We start from the raw sequence: 20,500 nt of genomic DNA on the forward strand, positions 1-20,500 counted from the left end.
ATCTACAAGCTCGCAGCTGTGAGCTTGTATATCTGCTATTTTTCAATAGTTAACATTCATGGGGGGCCCGCAGTGAATCCTTGTACCCAGGGCCCAGAATTTGGTGTGACGCCCCTGCTTCCACTGAGTGCATGCACCACTGCTAGGACTGTGGCTGTTGTTGTCCGTGCACGTTTTGGTCTCCTTCGTGTTCCTGCTAAATCCAGGGGTCTTCAACGTTTTCAGCCCAAGGACCCCTTAGTTATGAGAGAGAGATGAAGCGGGGACCCCCCACAACCTTTCATAGATTCCATATAGTTTCATCGTTTGACAGCACAATCATCGGTGTATTTTGGATTCATTTCAATTTGTGTTTTCAGATATTTAACCACTTGAACCGTCAATACTTTAATAAACTTGACCTTTCACTCTGTACTTTGTCCGCTCCTTTTCCCCTACATCCAAACCTCTTTGCTGAAAATAGTCGATCTACAAGCTCACAGCAGCTTGTAGATTTGCAGTTTTTGGCTAACGTTCTCAGAATATGGGGTCCATATTATGAACACTAGGGTTCAAGTGGTTAATATAAAAAAAGGAGAAAAAAAGTTTCTATCACACAAAAACTTGGAGGGGCCCCAGTAACTCTGGAGACCGCCTAGGGATCCCGGACCCCCTGTTGAAGACCTCTGTGCTAAAGCCAAAATGATAGGCTCCATGCAGAAGTGAGGCCTCTTCCTTACTCCCTTAGGTCTTGCCAGTGATGCTAATGATGCTAGTGATGCCCTAAACGTCTAATCCTAACCCCAACCCAGAAGTACTGTACTACCCTGCAAGACAAATGACGTCATGATGACGTTATGATAACGTCCTCCGGTGACTCCGGTGACTGTTTGTAATTGTTTGTAATGTTAGTTGAAATATGAGCACGTTAAGGTTATTTTCTGGGACATATCTGACTAGTTATGATATTATATCTGGCCTCAATCGGACCCTCTCTGATTATCTCTGATTTTCTGTGTATAGTGGGCTACTGATGATCTGTCTTTGTGATAAGTTTATGTTGTTATATGGTTATGTGTTGTTTCTTGTTTGAGCAGACTGTGAAGACAAATTTCCCCTCGGGGACAATAAAGATTTTATTTGTTATTAATCCAGGACGTCCATTTTTGTGGGCAGGATTTATGTTGGTCGAAATTTGGTGATATTCTAGGCCAGATCTGACTAGTCATGGTTTGACTTGATCTGGCCCCATTCGAGACGTCACTGAATTTCGGACATTTACTTGTAACAGAGTATTTATACATTGCAGTATTGATACTTTTACTTAAGTAACAAATGTGAGTACTTTTCCACCATTTCCCCAACCTGAATCTTTTGTCTAAATGTAAGCATAAATTCTACTACACTCATGTGGGGGGCATTTGGCCCTCACAAACACATACGCACGCACGCACGCACGCACGCACGCACGCACGCACGCACGCACGCACGCACGCACGCACGCACGCGCTTACACACACACACACACACACACACACACACACACACACACACACACACACACACACACACACACACACACACACGCGCACACACGCACACACACACACTCGATAGCTGCGTTCGGTGTGTGTGTGCTTTATAATTTGGCTTTAATTGCCTTGTGGTAAATTGCCTCCCACCTCTCTAGACGGGGAGGAAAAGAACCCTTCCAAACAGGAAGCTATAGCTGTGTCCTCCTCACTGTTGTTAGAATTACAAACGCCCTTCCAAAAAACCTCTCTCTCTCCCCCTCTCTCCCTCTCTCTCTCTCTCTCCCTCTCCCCTCTCTCTCTCTCTCTGAAATGGCACTCGTTGCTGTCGGGCAGCTAAGCTTGTATCTCCTTATTTCTATATTATTATGTGCCCCCCCCTTTCCCCAATAAATGAATACCCTACTTCGATGCACACGAATGTCGTGCTAAAGTATAGCGAAAACAGCAGGTCCGCAAGCTCGCAGCGCACGCGTCACAATCGCGGAGCGCCACTCGTGAGCTCATAACCATCGAACCAATGAAACCTAGCGATGTTGTCGGGTGGAAACCTTGTATGTCCGTTTTGTATTTATCATAGCCGATCTACAAGCACACAACGTTGTGTGCTTGTAGATCTGCTATTTTCACAGTCTTGTGCGACAGCCTTGTATGATGGAGCAGATCATTTTTTTTATGAACTCTTGTTTTTATTGTTTTATACTTTTATCTTGTACTTTCTTTTCTTAATTATTTTTTCCTAATAAAGTTGTTGCTCTCGGCTTCCCTTTCCCTCTAGTCCCCTATAATAGGCCACAAGTGTAAAGCGTCTTTGAGTACTCCGAAAAGTGCTATACAAGTCCCAGATATTATTATCACACACATTTTAAACTTGAAGATAGGAGGTTTCTGCCCAACAGTAACGCTATGTAAGAGCTTGTGACTGAAATAATAACTGCATTGAACCCATTGTTCTTTTTTCCCCCCAAACAGTTTCGGACATACAAGGTTTCCACCCGACAGCTACGATACACTGCTGGCTTGCCGTGGGGTTTAAATTATTCAAACCCGTTAAAAAAAAAAAAACAACAAGAAAATAAAGACTCGGGGGAAGCAGGAATTGTGCAGGCGGTGGGTCGATGAACGTTTGTACAGCGTTTCTGTTGGTTCATGAACATGGTGTGACTGTTGTTGTTCTTCTGTAATCGATGATTACGGCATTACTTCTTTTTTACAGCACTTTTTTTTACTGTAGAAACCTCCAAGTCCAAAACTGTTACTTTTCAGGATTCAAATTCAAAAGTGGCAAAAGCAGCAGATCAATGCGAGGCGTTGTGACCTTGTAGATCAGCTATTTATTTCGCAATTTATGCCTCTTTCTTTTGGCCAATGTTTGACAATCGTTTATAGTAGAATATGTTGGCTACTTTTGACGTGGTTGGTAGTAATGGCCTTATTATAAATAAATAAAAAGGAATTGAAGTTGTGAAAGTCCTTAAATTGCAACTTTACAGGTGTGCAAATGCTACCCTGTATGTTTGTTTTGTTTACTGTTGAGTGAGAGAAAAAATTATTAAACTAATCATCTGGAGACCCCCCAGTCTGGGAACCGCTGTAACTAGATGACATCAGCAGGAATACCTCCCTTATGTAATAATAAGCATTGAAGAGTGAGTGTGCAGCACTGGAGCTATACACGATGTTGAGAATATACCACAGGTTGAGAACCACAGGCCTAAATGGCCACTACCCGCTCCCACAGTGGCCCCACAGAGACCCCTAGTGGAGTCATGGCTGCGCTGCGTGTAACAACAACAACCTGCAAAAATGGTAAACACTAAATTCTGACAGGGCTGCTGACCTCAAGCCCTCCATGTGTGTGTGCACGTGAGAGCACACACATACACGCACGCACAAACGCACACAGGCACGTGACACGCACACCCACACACACAAAGAACGATATAGCGCCATACCAAAACAACAAAAACAATTGCATCAACACCACATGCTCTTTTTTCCCCCCACATTCATTTTCAAGAGTCTCCATAACAGATTCTCTTTCTTCCCGTGACGGCACGGCACGCGCCTGTCTGTCTGGCTAACTTCTGACCGTCGGCAGCAGTCTTTCGCCAGAGGGGTTCAAGAATTAGTGCGCGGGGGGGGGGCTGTCTGTAAAATAACAGCCTTTTTATTATCTTTGAACGAGCAAGTAGCCAATTACACACCGCGGCTATCTCTCATCTCGCAGACATCCGAGGCTTGACCGACGGGGGCTAGCCGCGGCGAGTGGAGAGCGCTAATGAAGAGATGAGCCGATTCACCCCTGAACACCCCTCGAGTCGGACATTTTTCTGCCGGATTTTTCTTCCCTTTCTCCCCCCCCCCATCACTGTCACAGCTTTGATGGTGTGTGTATGTGTTTTTTGTTGTGTTTTGTATAGTTTCTTTTCTTTTTCATTGTGGTTCTTTTTTTCTGGGGAAGACGGATGCAGTAGCTACATGTAATGGTGGAATATGGCCTACAGTATGTCGTCGGTGTCTGTCAAGGAAATGGAAACACATGTTCCAATGGATCCTCTAATTGTTTAGTCACAAGTTTGTTATACTTTTAAATGTAGAATATGAAATATTCCTTCAGTAAACCCACAGACCTAATCACTTTCGCTTCTAAAACATGTTTTAAAATAGCATCTAGAGATCTATAAGGCCACGACACGTCGCATCATCGCAATACATGAGCTTGTATATCGGCAATATTTTTGCTACTTTTTGCATGACATTTTGTATATGACGAAGTAGGGGCATTTCTTTACGAAAAAATAAAAAACACATACAAAATTGAAGTATGGAGATACAAGCTTTCTGCCCGACAGCGAGGCTAAACAGTAAGCTTTGGTCGAACTGTACTGAGATTAGTGTGAGAGGCGGAACATGGGAAGTTGAACTGATCAGCTATTTTTTGTCAAAGAGATTTGGTAGAGAGGGTTTAAGTGGTACCAGACATGCAGCTCGGCAAATAAGAGGTGAATTGATCTCAGTGCATCACAGAGGATATTTACACAATAAATTGAAATCTCCACGATTCGATTACTGTGAGTGTTTTTTTATTACGATAAACTATAACGATTATCGTCCCATCCAGATATACCGGATGTCAGCCATTCACTCTGATTCTGATTCTTTAGCGCTCCACTTCCGGTCTCACAGCATGTCTTTGTTTACATTCCTAACTCTACACGTTGTAACTGGAGATGCCGACAGATTCGGCTGCGGAGATCGAATCTGTCGTATGAGATTAGTGTTAGAGGAATGAGACGTGTGAAAGGCACAGATAGTTAGACAGAGAGAGAGACAGAGACAGAGAGATTTGGAGGGAGTCAGTGGCTGGTAAGATAGGGGGGAAAGCAAGAGAGAATTTGAGCTTTAACCTGTTGAAACCGTTAATTATTCTTGCGTCTTATTTTTAGTTTTTTTGTTTTAAAAATACATATTGAAAGTGTGAGAATACTGATTTAGACGGCATTCGTACAGAATCGGACCGAGCGAGGCAATATTACACGAGAGGGTGTGTGTCATCCTGAATATCAGCACGCCTGCGTTACTGCAGTGCAGTTGATATTGCTCAAGTGCTGATATTCACGATAACACACACCCTCAAGTGTAATATTGCGATTATACAACTTAATTTCATTGTAATTTAGATATTGAAATTGAAATTTGTAATTTTTTCATGCCATGTTTAGCTACTATGTTTCTTAACTTCACATGAAAACTGCTAGCATAGCCCCTAGCATAGTGCTGGAACAGGCATTTTTTTTAATTTAATTTTATTTTTTCAGATTTATTTGATGAGACACGTTCCATAATGCGCAATATCACCACGGGTCGATAACTATTTCAACCAATGAGATTGCTTTGTCGGAACTACCTGTTGTATAATGGGCTACAAGCGGTTCATATTTGTGCAGACACATAGGCTCCAGGAGGTGGTGGAGTGAGAAAGCATGCCTGAGTGTCATGCGGAGGAGTGTGCCTCCAAAGAAGAAGTGTTCAGTGTGCTGCTTCCCTCCAGGCCATTGACCCTGTTGCTCTCCCCCATCAGCTTAGACCATGGGTCTTCAACAGGGGGTCTTTTTTATATTAACCACTATGAACTCTAGCGTCCATATTCTGAGAACATTAGCCAAAAATAGCAGATCTACAAGCTCACAACGCCTCGCAGCGCGAGGCGTTGTGAGCTTGTAGATCGGCTATTTCCGGCAAAGAGCTTTCGTGTAGAGGGGAAAAAGAGCAGATTAAGTACGGAGTGAAAGGTCAAGTTCTATAAGTATAGACGGTTCAGGTGGTTAAATGTCTGAAAACACAAATTTACATGAATCCAAAATGCACTGACGATTGTGCCGCCAAACGATGAAACTATATGGTATCTATGGGTTGTGGGGGGTCCCTGCTTCATCTCTCTCTCAACTAAGGGGTCCTTGGACTTCCATAAACACTGGGGGAAGAGACTTGAATTACGCGCACGCACGCACGCACGCACACACGCACACACAGAGAACACATAAAAGGTGCCATGCAGCTGGAACCAGGGTGATGCCGCAGATAGAAGAAACATTTCGGGGCTCCAGAAAGAGCCTTTAGATCGAGGTTCTTTAAAGAGGTGGTGCCATAGTTTTTTTTTTTTTTTTACTTTTTCTGTTTTGTGCTATGGATTTAACATTACTCTAATAGACTCTAATGGACAGTTTTCTGGTCCACGTTACACTGATAAGAACTAGATGCGTGCGCAGGTCAGTACCAAAATTAGCCAATGAAAACAGCGCTCCCCAAAACAACAGGTTTGGAGATTGGTGGGAATTGAATACATGATACAGTCACCTGTGCATTTAGTCTCAATGTTTGTAAACAAGAAACCCGTCTATATGACCCCAGGTGTGGTTATAGTACACACATAAAATAATGTACACATTTGCCTTCCCTGTGTATTTTTAGGTTTCTTCCTGTAAGCTGAAAGCCTTTAGTGACACACTAAAATCATCCTTTGAACTCATATGTCTCCATTGTGTGAGTAATCAATAGAGAGAGAGAGAGAAAGAAAACAGACATCTTGGGGATGAACTACTCCTTTAACTTATCGGTCGAAGAGGATTCCGTCTCGTCTCGTCGAAACACTTACTTTTCAGGATTCAAATAAAAAGAAACGCTCAAGTAGCAGATCTACAAGCTCAAAATGCGTCGCTTCTCACCAGTTTTCGAGCTTGCGAATCTGCTAAATTTAATGTGACACTGTTGGTAGGATGATCAAGTAGGGCGATACTTACGGATCTGATGATCCTTACTATTGTCAAAACATTATCCAGCACCCATTGTAGCGTTTGTTTTCATAATAAACCTCAATACAAGTCGAATAAATGTTAACGGCTTGCGGAAATGCAATGAAGAGGCTACTTTGACATAATTCACCATAAAGGTGATGTATAATCACTTTTCCCCCCTCATGCTTGTGCGAGGTGTTTTTTTGTTCTCTTTCGTCTGTGTGTTTAAAATGTCAATGATGATTGTGGTGATATAAATCCTACGTCTTTGCCATGGAAACCATTGTTGCTGCAGAGTTCGTGCGCTGCTCTTCATGGCCGTGCAGCCAGTGGTGGAATAAAGTACTCATGTGTTTGGACCTATTAAGACCTGAAATCACCATTATTACATGCTTTAGCTATATAAAAAAAATTGCAGATAAACAATGCTCACAGTGCGGCACCAAGTGCCATGCTGCGAGCTTGGAGATATGCTATTTTTTTTTTAATTGCGAAATTCTCTGCAAATCTTCGAATATATCTTTTTAAAAGCACACATTTGTAACTCAAATATTTGCTCCATGGGGTCCCTGATATATAATATTTTGAGATGGGGTCCACAGCCAAATATTATATAATATTGTGGTTCCTTGACATGAAAAAGTTTGAAAACCACATAGAAACAAGCATTTTTAAAATGTGGAAACTTCATTATGTCCAAGACTGTTAACTCTTCAGTATTCAAATTCAAAAGTAGCAGATCTACAAGCTCAAAACATGTCGCTTCGCACCGCATTTGGAGCTTGTGGATCTGCTAGCTTTGATGCTTAATATGTGATGCTATCATGTGATGAGGTGAAAAAAACTGAAAACGTTAAAACATGGAGTTGAGTAGCCTCGCGTAGCCAGGCTTACTCATCTGCGAAGAGAAAAGCCTGGTTACGACCATAGGCTGATACGGCATAGAACAGTGCTATTTCCGCCGGGAGAATTTCACCGGATGTTATTGTTTTTTCACAGTGTGGTCTATTCCCTGCTGGCGAAAAAAAACTGTTCTACTTCCCCTGACCCTTTGGTTGCGCTCGTTATAAACAATATCCAAACAAAAACATGGAGTCTGACAAAGGACACCTATTAAGAGCGAGTTAAGAGCTACAATCTATTTAGATTTATTTCGCTGGCAGATGTAAACAGACAGCAACGCATGACATAACTTCCGTTAACCCAGGGACGTGCTGGCCATTGGGAAAAGCGGGACAACTCCCGAACGGCTGGTTCGTTCCCGGCCGGTCCAGGCCGGCCATTAAGAAAACAATGCAAATACAATGTCGGCCTTCGTTCCATTTTGGGGGCTGGGCAGCCAACAAAGTAAATCGCCACTGTTGGGCAGAAACCTAGTATCTCCAAGTTTCAAATTTGTACATTTTTCACAAAGCAAAGCCCTGCTTCATCATACAAGGCCGTTGCACAAAAGTAGTGAAAACAGCAGATCTACAGTGTGCTTGTAGATCGGCTGTTTTCACTAGTTTAAATCATTTTTAAAATGATAAATACAAAACAAACGGTTTTGGACATACAAGGTTTCCACCCGACAACGACGAAATATAACTCATGTACAATAATTGGCCCACTGGCTTGTCACTTGACATGATCTGAAATGGCAAATCTTTGAGTAGCAGCAGCGCTATAGAGAGAGATCTCTCTCTATAGCGCGCAATGAGGGCCTCTCCAACTCTTTTTCCCGGGCTGAATCAGGGGCCTAGCACGTCCCTGCGTTAACCGCAGCACTTCCGCCACTTCCGGTGTCTACAGGTTCATGCCATTCACATTGCATACTGTGGCCGGGGTTGGGAGTTGAGAGGTTTCTGCCCGACAGCAAGAAACAAAACACAGTGGAGTAAATATACTGTATTTAGTTACGTTAAACCACTGAGGGCCGGAGGGCATTGAGAGGCAGGGAGGGGATTTTCCAATGCCACGGCATGGTTTAAAGAGGGCATCTCTGGAGAATTGGAGCTCAGCAGGGCTCACACTTAAATCCCTGGAGGTCCAAGTGCTGCCTTCAAATGTACATAGGGCCTATTATAGAAAGAGACTCTCGCTGTATGAGCTTTTTATTTAACCCATTTAGAACGGGTACACTATATTGTGTATAATTATTTTATGCTTTAACTATTAAAAAACAGTAGATATACAAGCTCACAGCGCGGCACCGAGTGCCGCGCTGCGAGCTTGTAGATCTGCTATTTTTGAAAAATTGTGAAAATTAGAATGTTGACCCGATTCTATAAGTGTCTTTTGAATCCTTCAAAGGCTTTTTGAAAAACCCATGTTTCTATGTCAGCAATCTGGACAGCCATCGTCAAAGAAAAGGTCCTTTTCACTTAACTGGAGCTCAGTTGGTCTGTTCTTGAGAGACTACTATGTCAGTGGTTCTCAAACATTTTCATGTGAAGGACCCCCCAAACTGCTATTTATTTGGCCACGGACCCCCATCTCAAAATATCAAGTTCCAGGGACCCCCCAGAAGCAAAATTTGAGTTACAAACATTCGCTTTGAAAATACATAATATTCAAAGATTTGCACACACTTTCACGACTTTTTCCAAAAAATAGCAGATCTACAAGCTCGCAGCGCGGCACTCGGTGCCGCGCTGTGAGCTTGTATATCTGCTATTTTTCACTGGTTAAAGCATTCAGTAATCCTAGGCCTAAACGGATTAACTAAATCAGTGGTTCTCAAACCCTACAGGAATGCAATCGTAGAGTTACAGTCCTGTAAGGGTCCCAACAAGCAAACAGAACAAAACAAACAAAAAGCACCTGTAATTGAAGGATAAAGCTCAGAGCGGAGAGCTTCTCCATGACAGAGATTGGATGGAGGTAGAGAAAAGGCCAGGGTTGTATGAGTCTGGTTTGGGGTCAGTGCCTTTTGTGGCATCAAATCGACTCTGCACTTGATCACGCAACCTCATAACACTGCCCGTTCCATTCGCCCCCACCTGAGAGAAAGAAAAGAGAGAGATTTTTTTATTATTGATTTTTATTTTTATTTTTTTATTTTTTGCTGCATTCAACCGTGTTTGTGGTGGAGGAAAGAAAATCACACCCGTGTGAACTGAGCGGTGGGGGGGGGGGGGGGGGGGTGTGTGTGTGTGTGTGTGTGTGTGTGTGTGTGTGTGTGTGTGTGTGTGTGTGTGTGTGTGTGTGTGTGTGTGTGTGTGTGTGTGTGTGTGTGTGTGTGTATTGCAGTTGATGCACAGGCCAGGCTAGACTCAACAGCACCTCTCTGGTCACCCAGGGTACTGAGGCTACATACACCAGAGGCTACAGACAGACAGACAGACAGACAGACAGACAGACACACAGACACGGATACACACACGGCCACGCTATGGAGACGGTGTGACCACCGCTCAAAAAAAAACACGAAACAGAATTCACTCTCCTGGTCTAATGAGATGAAACGTTTGAAATGCTGCGGCAAGACATGTTAAAAAAAGCAACGTAATGAGATTCTGGGTTTTTCGGGTCAATCGGGTGTGTTTTTGTTGAAGTATAGTGCAAGGTTTTGTGGCTGTTCTGGATGTGGCAACAGTCTACTAAGAAATTAACCTGTGTAGTCGGGACCACTGAGATGATTTTGTTAGCTGTACTTAATATTTGATGGCAGCTTTTGGGATTTGAACTGTGGTTGTTATGGCTATTTCAATTCAGTGTTTGGGCCCGGACCCCTTGGGTTTGAAGTTTTTGAATAATGACCTTCAGACAACGCCATTTTCTATAGAAAACAGAAAAATAAAGTTTCACATATGCCATCCGTTTAGACGACAACAGCATTTTCGGGGTTTGAAAACGCATCAAAATGAAACCTTCTTCCAGGGTAGAAATCTTTGAAGACGCTCGGCCTCACGTCTGAACAGGAGAAACGCAGGAAACCCCAATACGTGTGATGTCATGGCTTATGTGCAGACTACGTGCAGCCACGTTACCATGATAAACAAGGAAGTACAACAGCGTCACTTGTATATCTGTGCGTCACCGCCACCGGGGAAATCTCGCTATTTCTACGTCCCAATATTTCGACTACGGGCGTCGGCAGGTTAACTACTCACTTCTTCTTTCGTGTATCATCGTCTTTGATGATTGGTTGACGACATTTAATTTCACAAGATTCCTTGCTACTGAGTTTAGGGTTAGGGTTTGGGTTAGGCTTAGGCATAGAGGGTAACATTCACCATCGTTGGCAGGTTAGCTACTCATCAGCGTCGGCAGGTTAGCATTTCACCAGGTTAACATTCACCCGCGTCAAAATACTGAGACGTAGAACAAATGTTATGTCGAAATATCGACACGCTCACCTAGCGACATGACATGCACATTACAGTGTTTGCAATGATAATGCGTTTCCATGTGAACGCAGAATAACAAGTGAGAACGCAACAAAACGTTGCCATTCTCTCTAGAGACCGTTGTTGACTAAACTAAACAGTTTAAAGAATTGCGAAAACAGCGGATGTACAATCTCACAACTCGTCACGTTTGTGTACATCTGTATGTGTGTGTGCATGCGTACATGCAAGCTTGCATGCGTGAGCGTGCATTTGTGGGTGACTTTTGTGACGAGTAAGAAGGAGGGTGGGCTCCTTGGGAACCACAGGTTCAATTGAATCACGCCCCCGTTACCACCACAAGATCTTAAGATTTTACTGATGACTTTTAAAGCCTTGCCAGGCCTGGCTCCCAGCTATATCTTTGATATGCTGGAACTGCATAAGCCGGTGTGCAGCCTTAGATCCTCGGGTAGGGCTCTCTTGGCAGTTCCCAAGACTCGCCCCTCTGGGGTAGCCCGGGATCGAACTGGGAACCCTCCGTGTTCTAAGACGGCAACTCTACCCCTGATTTCAATATATGTACGCTTATGTATGTGTTTGTATGTACCTGTGAACTTTAATTGACTGTTGTTGTTTATCCCCATGGCTTTCATCTTGGCACTGTAAAGCGCTTTGTAACATTGTTTTCGAAAAGCACTTCATAAAGTGTGTTTTTTATGTATGTTTACGGTGTTTCTTGTCTCCCACAGGCACTCCTCTCAACCTGACGTGCAGAGCGTTCTTCGGATACAGCGGAGACGTCAGCCCGCTCATCTACTGGATGAAAGGAGAGAAGTTCATCGAAGACCTGGACGAAGAGCGGGTCCAGGAGAGCGACATCAAGTAAGACCTGTTGTTGCCAGTGGTTCAGTTCAGGGTCTCTTACAGCAGTGGGTCTGGACCCAGATGTTTTAGCTTAACCCTTTCCAAGCCACGGGGAGCCCCTTAATATTAAAACCGGAATATACCGGACATCTGAGCAAGGATGTCTCAGCCGCGCCGTCTTTTACCGTACTGGGTCATTAAAAACAAAATAAATGATTTTTATCCGAAAAGCGATCGTCTAACCTTCCCTAGTCACCGCTCGTCCATCGATAGCTCATGGCTGCTCTGACATGAACCGGAAGTGACGTCAGGTCCTTTCCCTGCAGAGGCTTCCCAGCAGCCACCCATTTACTGTTTAGACGATAACATTAGCATAGCTGGGGTGCTAAGGGCTAAGCTAGCCAAAATGCTCACATCGACCGTTCAGTCATACCTGGACCATATGCTTGGATTATATGCGCACGGATCGCGCACGCTAAACGCACGGGGAGAAGACGCCTCGGCCAAAACCGCCACTCTATGCGAATGGAGATCCAGATATTCATGGTGAGCAAACGACTGGGGGATCGAAAAAAAGAAAAAACAACGGCGCCGTCCAAGAAGGAGGGGTGGCGGGCTCATGTTTATAAACATAATATTACGTCTCAGATCATAATACAATAATAGAAATTTCACGGCTAATCTATCAACAAGCCATTCTATTTCGTCTAGCAAAGTGTTAAGGTTAACATTGGTTTCTCACTCAACAGTAAACAGACCAACATACAGTATAATGGTATCTGCACATTTCTAAAGTGACACATTAAGGACTTCCAAGACCTTTTTTAGTACCTCTGGTCAAACATTGGCCAGATTGTCAAATATTAGAGGACAACATTTTGAAAATAGCAGATCTACATGCTCACAACGTGTCGCAACACAAATGGAACAGATGGAGTCAAACTAATGTAATGCCAAAACTCCTACAATTCCAAGTGCTTGTCAGGGTGGTGGGTTCCCAGTTGAAATATATTTAATATTAATATTTTGGAACCGCTGACTTACAGGAATCCTTACAGGTCTGATATTGAGTCTGACTTGTGCTTTCTATCTCCCCATAGTCACTGGGCGCCAAGTCCGTACTTCTCCGTACGTGTGCAAAACAAACAAAAAAAACATACAAAGTGCCGACCCTGTAATGTACGGGTGTTAACTCGAATTTAGAAACCTGTGTGCACTGTATTATTATGTATTTTGATGTTTCGATCACTATATTGTAACCTCAATCTACTGTACAATCATGATAATTTTGCATTTTGCTGGAAACCCGACAACGCCACCGCTATATATTTCAGAGAAGCAAACTGTTTTGCAACGAGGTCAAGATCAAACGATGATCCTGCAAAATCAATTGAGAAGGCATTGAAACCCCCCCATTAATAGCTTTATCGACAGCCTTGGCAGTAAACAAAGGCTTGGCTTTGCTCAGCTACACATGTCACAATGCATATGAATGTTTCATAAGCTGTTTAATAATGCAAACAGATAGGCATGCTTTACAGCAGCATGGCAGCTCTGTTTGAATGTATTGCTGTAGTTTCACTTTTTTCACTCAATATTACAACCGAATAACAGTTTATTTTAGTTTATTTTTTTTAAAGGTGATACACCATGAAATTTCACTTTTCCTATTTTAAAACCTTTTTTTGGGGTCCCACTAGCACCTTCTATCCTCACAAAGTCCCATTTCTGACCGTTGTGTCTTTCTCTGGTTTTGAGAAGGTGAAGGTTAAAAGTATCCCACGGGTTCTCAAAACAGGCTGTTCAGATTTGCTGCCGATTGTGACGTCATCTGCCGATTGTGACGGGGGGGGGGGTGGCGCAGTTCAGGCCAAAGGTGGTACTGCAGCTGAAATGCTCTGAGAGCCATTCAAAAATGAGAGAGGCTCTCTATTCAGGAGTGGTAATTTAGCCTCAAACCTTTTGAAAAACGTTTTTGGGACATAAACAATATGACATAAATACTTTTTAAATGCATGGTGTATCACCTTTAAGAATTGGCATTTTCAAAAAATACAAAATATGATCTGCGACATGACAAAAAAGTAGAAGCTTAGAGAAAACCAATTGCTTCAGAAATGGTTAAAATAACAGGTGTACAAGCTCAGAGCATAAATTAGGGTGACAGGCAGAGGTCTGTCTGCAAAGATATGCCAAACCAACTACCCATCCTGAGTCTGTAGATACAAAGGAAAGTGTAACAAAAGTGTAACAAAAACGTCACACAAAAGAATGGGAACAAAATGGGAAAACTGCGTGGTGTAATGGCACGCCCCGTACAAACATAAAAAGAGCCTTCACTTTCTTTCTGTTTCTCTCTAAACTACCGAAACAGAAAGAGAAAGAAAATAAGCTGGAAAAAAAGAAGAGTTAAATGAACTTTGGAAAACATCACGCGAATTCCTTCCCCCCAAAAAAAAAAAAAAAAGGAAGAAAGAAAAAAGCACCACACAGAAATCTTCAAAAGCACAAAATAAGGAAGAAGCACTTTGTTGCTGTCGGGCAGAAACCTTGTATCTCCATTTTTCAACCTTTTTTAGGTTTATTTTTTAATTTTTTGTAGACTAAATGAATGCCCATACTTTGTCATACAAGAGTGTTGCACAAACGTATCAACTATTTTGGACATGCAAGGTTTCCACCCGAACACCGACGACCAATTTGAAGTCTTTGGATGGGCCATCTCAAAGTGCTGCAGGTGGTCTGTTTTAAGAGCTGCCACAGGCATCTGATGAATTAGGAACACCCGCAGAGTCTACAAACTGCCACAATTAGCAGCAAGTTCACGGCTGGGAAGTGTTAGTCTGTGTTAGAAATAAGTTACAGAAGGAAGTGTTAGTCTGTGTTAGAAATAAGTTACAGAATAAGTGTTCAATCAATCAATCAATCAATCAATCAATGATTCTCTATGACCTTATGCACACCGGCTCCGAATTAGCCGTGCGACGAGTGGCTGCGGCCGTGCGTTTTTTTTCTCGATCGAACCCAGTTCGATTCGTGCGCCTTGTCGCATGCGGTAAAAAACTCATCACTCCTTTTATGACTCCTTTTTGGATCCGCAGCGCCGATTCCGCACAGCATTGCACACCAAATCCAATGTGTTTTATTCATGCAGCAAACGAAAACAAAAACAAAACGCAACTGTCCTGTGTGCAAAGGGCTTTAGTCTGTGTTAGAACTAAGTTACAGAAGGTAGTGTTAGTCTGTGTTAGAAATAAGTTACAGCAGGGAAGTGTTAGTCTGTGTTAGAAATACGTTGGAGCAACGGGCCCCCAAATAATTGGAAACAGGCACGTGCACACGTAGGCATGAAAGGGGCCTTGAGCCCCTGCCCTTTTACCCATCTATAAAAAGTGCCCTCTCCAGACCAGCAATTCAGTTTTCGCTTTGGTGAAAGAATTGCAAATGCCCCTCTTTCCATGCCTTACCTGAAGGCAGCATTCAAGAGAATTGCCTTTTCCAAACTGTCCTGAACTTGAATGCAGCATCTTCTGTTGAAAGAATTGCCCTCTCTGTGTAGACATCCATGTCGTACAGCACACTGCCTTTTTTATGCTTAGTTCTGTGTGGTATATCAAGTACTGAAAATAGCCGACCTCCAAGTCCTTTTAGATATTTCAGGCCCTGCCTCTTCTCTACACGTCCCTGATTGGAAGTAAAAGCTATTATAACCTGTCCTTTAATAGGAGTTTAATGAGTTTGTGTTATGCCACTTCTTGTCTCTGGACCTGAAGCCTGCCTTTTTGGGGAGTTAGAATGTGTTGGTGGACGCCATTCCACTCCTGTCTCCCGACGCAAAATACACAATGCATGAGGCAAATTATCATACACGTGCCCACACAGTTATTTTTGGAATGGAAATATAACACTACACAGCTCAAGAGAAAGGTAGACCATAAAACTGTATTCACTCATATTTGCTGTTGGATCAAGTAACTTAGTCTATGCGTCTCTGTAATGGACAATGGCTAATATAAAATGTGTGAGCGTGTTGTTGTTTGGAATTCATGCCATTTGCTGCTGGACAACATAACTTGCCTGCATGCCATGCCGCTGTGTCTTAATGGAAAGTCAGGAGGACTCATCAGCCTATTTAGGATCATTTCCAATTTCCATGGGCCAGACGAGATGTTGATATACCGAAAGGTGGCAAAGGTTACTTTTTTTGTGGGTGGAAGGGGCGGAGTTGTGCGTGCATATCATTATGTTCTGAAACTAGCCTCAGACTCAGAGAAGATGTCTGCAACAGGGGGTCCGGGACCCCTAGGGGGTCCTCAGAGTTACTGCAGGGGGTCCTCCAAATCTTTGTGTGATAGAAACATTTTCCTCCTTTTTTATATTAACGATTTGAATCCTAGTGACCCTAGTGTCCAATAGCAGATCTACAAGCTCACAACGCCTCGCAGCGCGAGGCGTTGTGAGCTTGTAGATCGTCTATTTTCAGCAAAGAAGTTTGGTGTAGAGGGGAAAAAGAGCAGACTAAGTACAGAGTTAAAGGTCAAGTTTATTAAGTATTGACGGTTCAAGTGGTTAAATATCTGAAAAATACAAATTGACATGAATCCAAAAAACACTGATGATCGTGCTGTCAAACAATGAAACTACAGTATATGGAATCTATGAAAAGGTTGTGGGGGTCCCTGCTTCATCTCTCTCTCAACTAAGGGGTCCTTGGCCTGAAAACGTTGAAGACTAACTTACACGCGGGCCGCGTGTTACTGGCTGATACCGACAATAAACCACTTGACTTGTAATCTAGGTAAAAAACAAACCTGTCATCAGTACAGCTAGGCTACACAGTATACAGTATCAAATAAATAAATAATCGGTATCGTCAAAACTTTGTAAGCTACACTATATACCACCCTCTGCTCCTACAAACTTGCAGTGCAAGTTGTGGACAAAATGGCTCCTAGTGAAAAGGTCAAGTCTAAGCAGCATGATGTGAGCAGGAGAAGTGGAGGTCCTGGCATTTACACACATCTGTGTTTGGCCATGGTTGGGGACAGCACTGTGACACTGTGCTCCGCGCTGAAGGACACCAGGCCAATTAGAACCCACAGGACACAGCACAGGGGGTGGGTGGGTGGGGCACAGAGTGGGGGTCGGCGCTGGGTAGAGCGAGTGGGTGCCCTGGCTGGAAAAATAAAATAAAACCAGTAAGACTCCCTAATTGGGAGATAAGTTTCCGTTAGGTCGCATGTAAAAATCGGCCTGATGGTGGCGCTATATGGGACAGATCCATGTTGATGACATGAGTGTAGACATACTGTGTACCGATCTGCGTGTTTTGCAAGAATCGGGCTCATGGAGGTCCATGTGAGAAATGAGGGGCGGAGGTTGTGGTTTGGCAGCCAAGGAGTGTGTGTGTGCAAAGTTTGGCATGGATAGATTGTTCATCATTAAATTCTTGAAATATCCTTATGGCGCACCAGTGGCAGGTTGGGCTGCGGTATAGACCGTTTTCCTGAGCACTCCCCTGTAGAGAGCTTATTAATTATGCACAATACAACATTTTATATTGCAGAAATGGATTCTACAGGAAAAATCACACAAGAAGCAACTGAGAAAAGTTTGGTAAACCCTTTCATCAAATTGTTATAGGGTTTGTTCTGTTATTGCCATTGCTGCGGTGTAAACAGCAGCCAGTGGTGGTGCAGAAGTAAAATAATTGAAAATAACAAATACTCAAGTAAGGTACAATACTCAAAATTGTACTTAACTCTTTTACCGCTTCGGACGTTCCCGTTTGCCCCAATTTTGAACCCAGCTCGTTGCCAATACGGCCGCTCGTTATTTTACCTTGTCTGATGACTGTAAACTGATGAGGGGTCGCGCGGGTGTGTACAGTAAAAACATCTCCCGTAATGCTGCTTTCAAATCCCCACCACACGTAAACATCAATGATGTCCAATTCACTTCCTGGCAGTTCTCTGTGGACCTGATCTAGATTATGCATTTCTATGCTCTGAACGACGGCAAGCGGAGCGGCCCAATTCACACCTATTCTTTGCATAAGGCTGCCCTCTGCCGCCAGATTGGCTAAAGTACACATATAATAAATAAAAATAAATCGTTTACAAATAATGAATAGATATTTTTCTATAACATTGCAAAGGTAAGCTGCTTTTTGCTTGCACCAGCCTCAATAAATAAATAATAAATCTGGCAGTAGAACTGTTAAGTACAGTACTTTAGTCAATTGTAGGCTCCTAGTTACTTTACACTATTGTTTACACCGCAGCATTGGCGGCGGCTCCCTCTACAGAAGAGGAAAACAGTCTATAGACTCCTGCAGAGCCATGCTGTGCTAGCGCAGGGGTTCTCAACCTGGGGGTTCCCAAATTATTATTATTATTTTTTTTTTTTGGGGGGGGGGGGGGGTCCCCAGATGATTAACTTAATGTACAATATTGTTTTCTCTCTCAACAGTAAACAAACCAACATAAAGTTTAAGTGTATAGAGCATATCTGCACACTTCTAAAGTGACAATCTTATGACTTTTTAATACCTCTAAAATGACAAATTAAAAATTGGCAAAATTGGCAAATATTAGAGGCAGACGTTGTGAAAATAGCAGATCTTAGATGCTCACAATGCCTCGCAACTGCTATTTTCACATTAGAACCGTGTTATACAAAATGTTATGCCTCAACTCTTAGTGCTCCTCGGGGTGGGGGGTCCCCAGTTAAAATGTATGATTATTTTGGGGGGTCGCGGCCTGAAAAGGTTGAGGACCACTGTGCTAGCTTGGTTGCGCTTTGTTCAACCTCAGGTAGTAGGTGTATGTCAGGGGTGGGCAACTTTGATGATGGCGAGGGCCACTATATTTCCACCTTCACTCCAGAGGGCCACATTGCATATTGCTACATTCTACTTTGTCATTATCGCATACAATAAAAGCAAAAATAGCAGATCTGCAAGCTCAAAACGCATCGCGCTGCGATGCGTTTTGAGCTTGCAGATCGGCTATTTTTGCAGATCGGCTATTTTTGCAGATCGGCTATTTTTGTGGGCAACTTTGATGATGGCGAGGGCCACTATATTTCCACCTTCACTCCAGAGGGCCACATTGCATATTGCTACATTCTACTTTGTCATTATCGCATACAATAAAAGCAAAAATAGCAGATCTGCAAGCTCAAAACGCATCGCGCTGCGATGCGTTTTGAGCTTGCAGATCGGCTATTTTTGCAGATCGGCTATTTTTGCAGATCGGCTATTTTTGTGGGCAACTTTGATGATGGCGAGGGCCACTATATTTCCACCTTCACTCCAGAGGGCCACATTGCATATTGCTACATTCTACTTTGTCATTATCGCATACAATAAAAGCAAAAATAGCAGATCTGCAAGCTCAAAACGCATCGCGCTGCGATGCGTTTTGAGCTTGCAGATCGGCTATTTTTGCAGATCGGCTATTTTTGCAGATCGGCTATTTTTGTGGGCAACTTTGATGATGGCGAGGGCCACTATATTTCCACCTTCACTCCAGAGGGCCACATTGCATATTGCTATGTCCTACTTTGTCATTATCGCATACAATAAAAGCAAAAATAGCAGATCTGCAAGCTCAAAACGCATCGCGCTGCGATGCGTTTTGAGCTTGCAGATCGGCTATTTTTGCTTCTTTTGAATTGGAATCCTTAATTATTTTTTGTTATTTCTTAATTGGAATCCTGAAATGTTACATTTTGATTTGATTTTAAACACATTTAGTTATATACTCATGTTAACTTTATGAAGATAAATACAAATACATTGGACATAAAAAGGATACATTTTAATACTACTATACTAGTCATTAAGCTACTAATATAGACTGACGGAATTAAAGCAGGTCATGTTTGGAATTGTAACATCTGAAATCAATAATATATCAGTATTCCGCTATTAACCTGAGGGCAGCATTAAGTGAAGGTGGGGGCCGCATGTGGCCCCCGGGCCGCCAGTTGCCCATGTATGGTGTATGTATGTGATAAAAAAAAAATAATAATAAAGTCTGTTGTGGCTATTTGTTCCTCTGTTGACAGAGAGAGAGAGAGGCAGGCAGGGGCGTCACACCAAATTCTGGGCCCCGGGTACAAAGATTCACTGTGGGGCCCCTATGCTTTAACTATTGAAAAATAGCAGATATACAAGCTCACAGCGCGGCACCGAGTGCCGCGCTGCGAGCTTGTAGATCTGCTATTTTTTGAAAAATCACGAAAATCTTTGAATATTTCAAATCCTTCTAAGGTTTTTTGAAAAAATCTATGTTTCGATGTCAGTGGAGCTCAAACCTTTTCATGTGAAGGACCCCCAAAATTATATGTATTTGGCCACGGACCCCCACCTCAAAATATTTCGTTCCAGGGACCCCCCAGAAGCAAAATTTGAGTTACAAATGTTCGCTTAAAAAAATACATATATTCAAAGATTTGCACACATTTTCACGACTTTTCAAAAATAGCAGATCTACAAGCTCGCAGCGCG

The 20,500-nt window shown here is 42.9% G+C and overlaps 1 protein-coding gene across 1 annotated transcript in view; it reads left to right on the top strand.

Moving 5' to 3' along the window:
• LOC308279970 (interleukin-1 receptor accessory protein-like 1) overlaps window positions 1-20,500 on the top strand; it is a gene marked incomplete at both ends in the record, with an annotated part of 729,472 nt that overhangs the window by 640,703 nt on the left and 68,269 nt on the right. Inside the window, one exon of the mRNA XM_080720201.1 lies at window positions 11,871-12,003. Within this exon, the coding sequence (XP_080576327.1) occupies window positions 11,871-12,003 (133 nt within the window). The remainder of the gene's footprint in view (window positions 1-11,870; window positions 12,004-20,500) is intronic.

Source organism: Nannobrachium achirus, assembly GCF_963921795.1.
Source record: "Nannobrachium achirus genome assembly, chromosome: 24".
Classification (NCBI taxonomy): Eukaryota; Metazoa; Chordata; class Actinopteri; order Myctophiformes; family Myctophidae; genus Nannobrachium; species Nannobrachium achirus.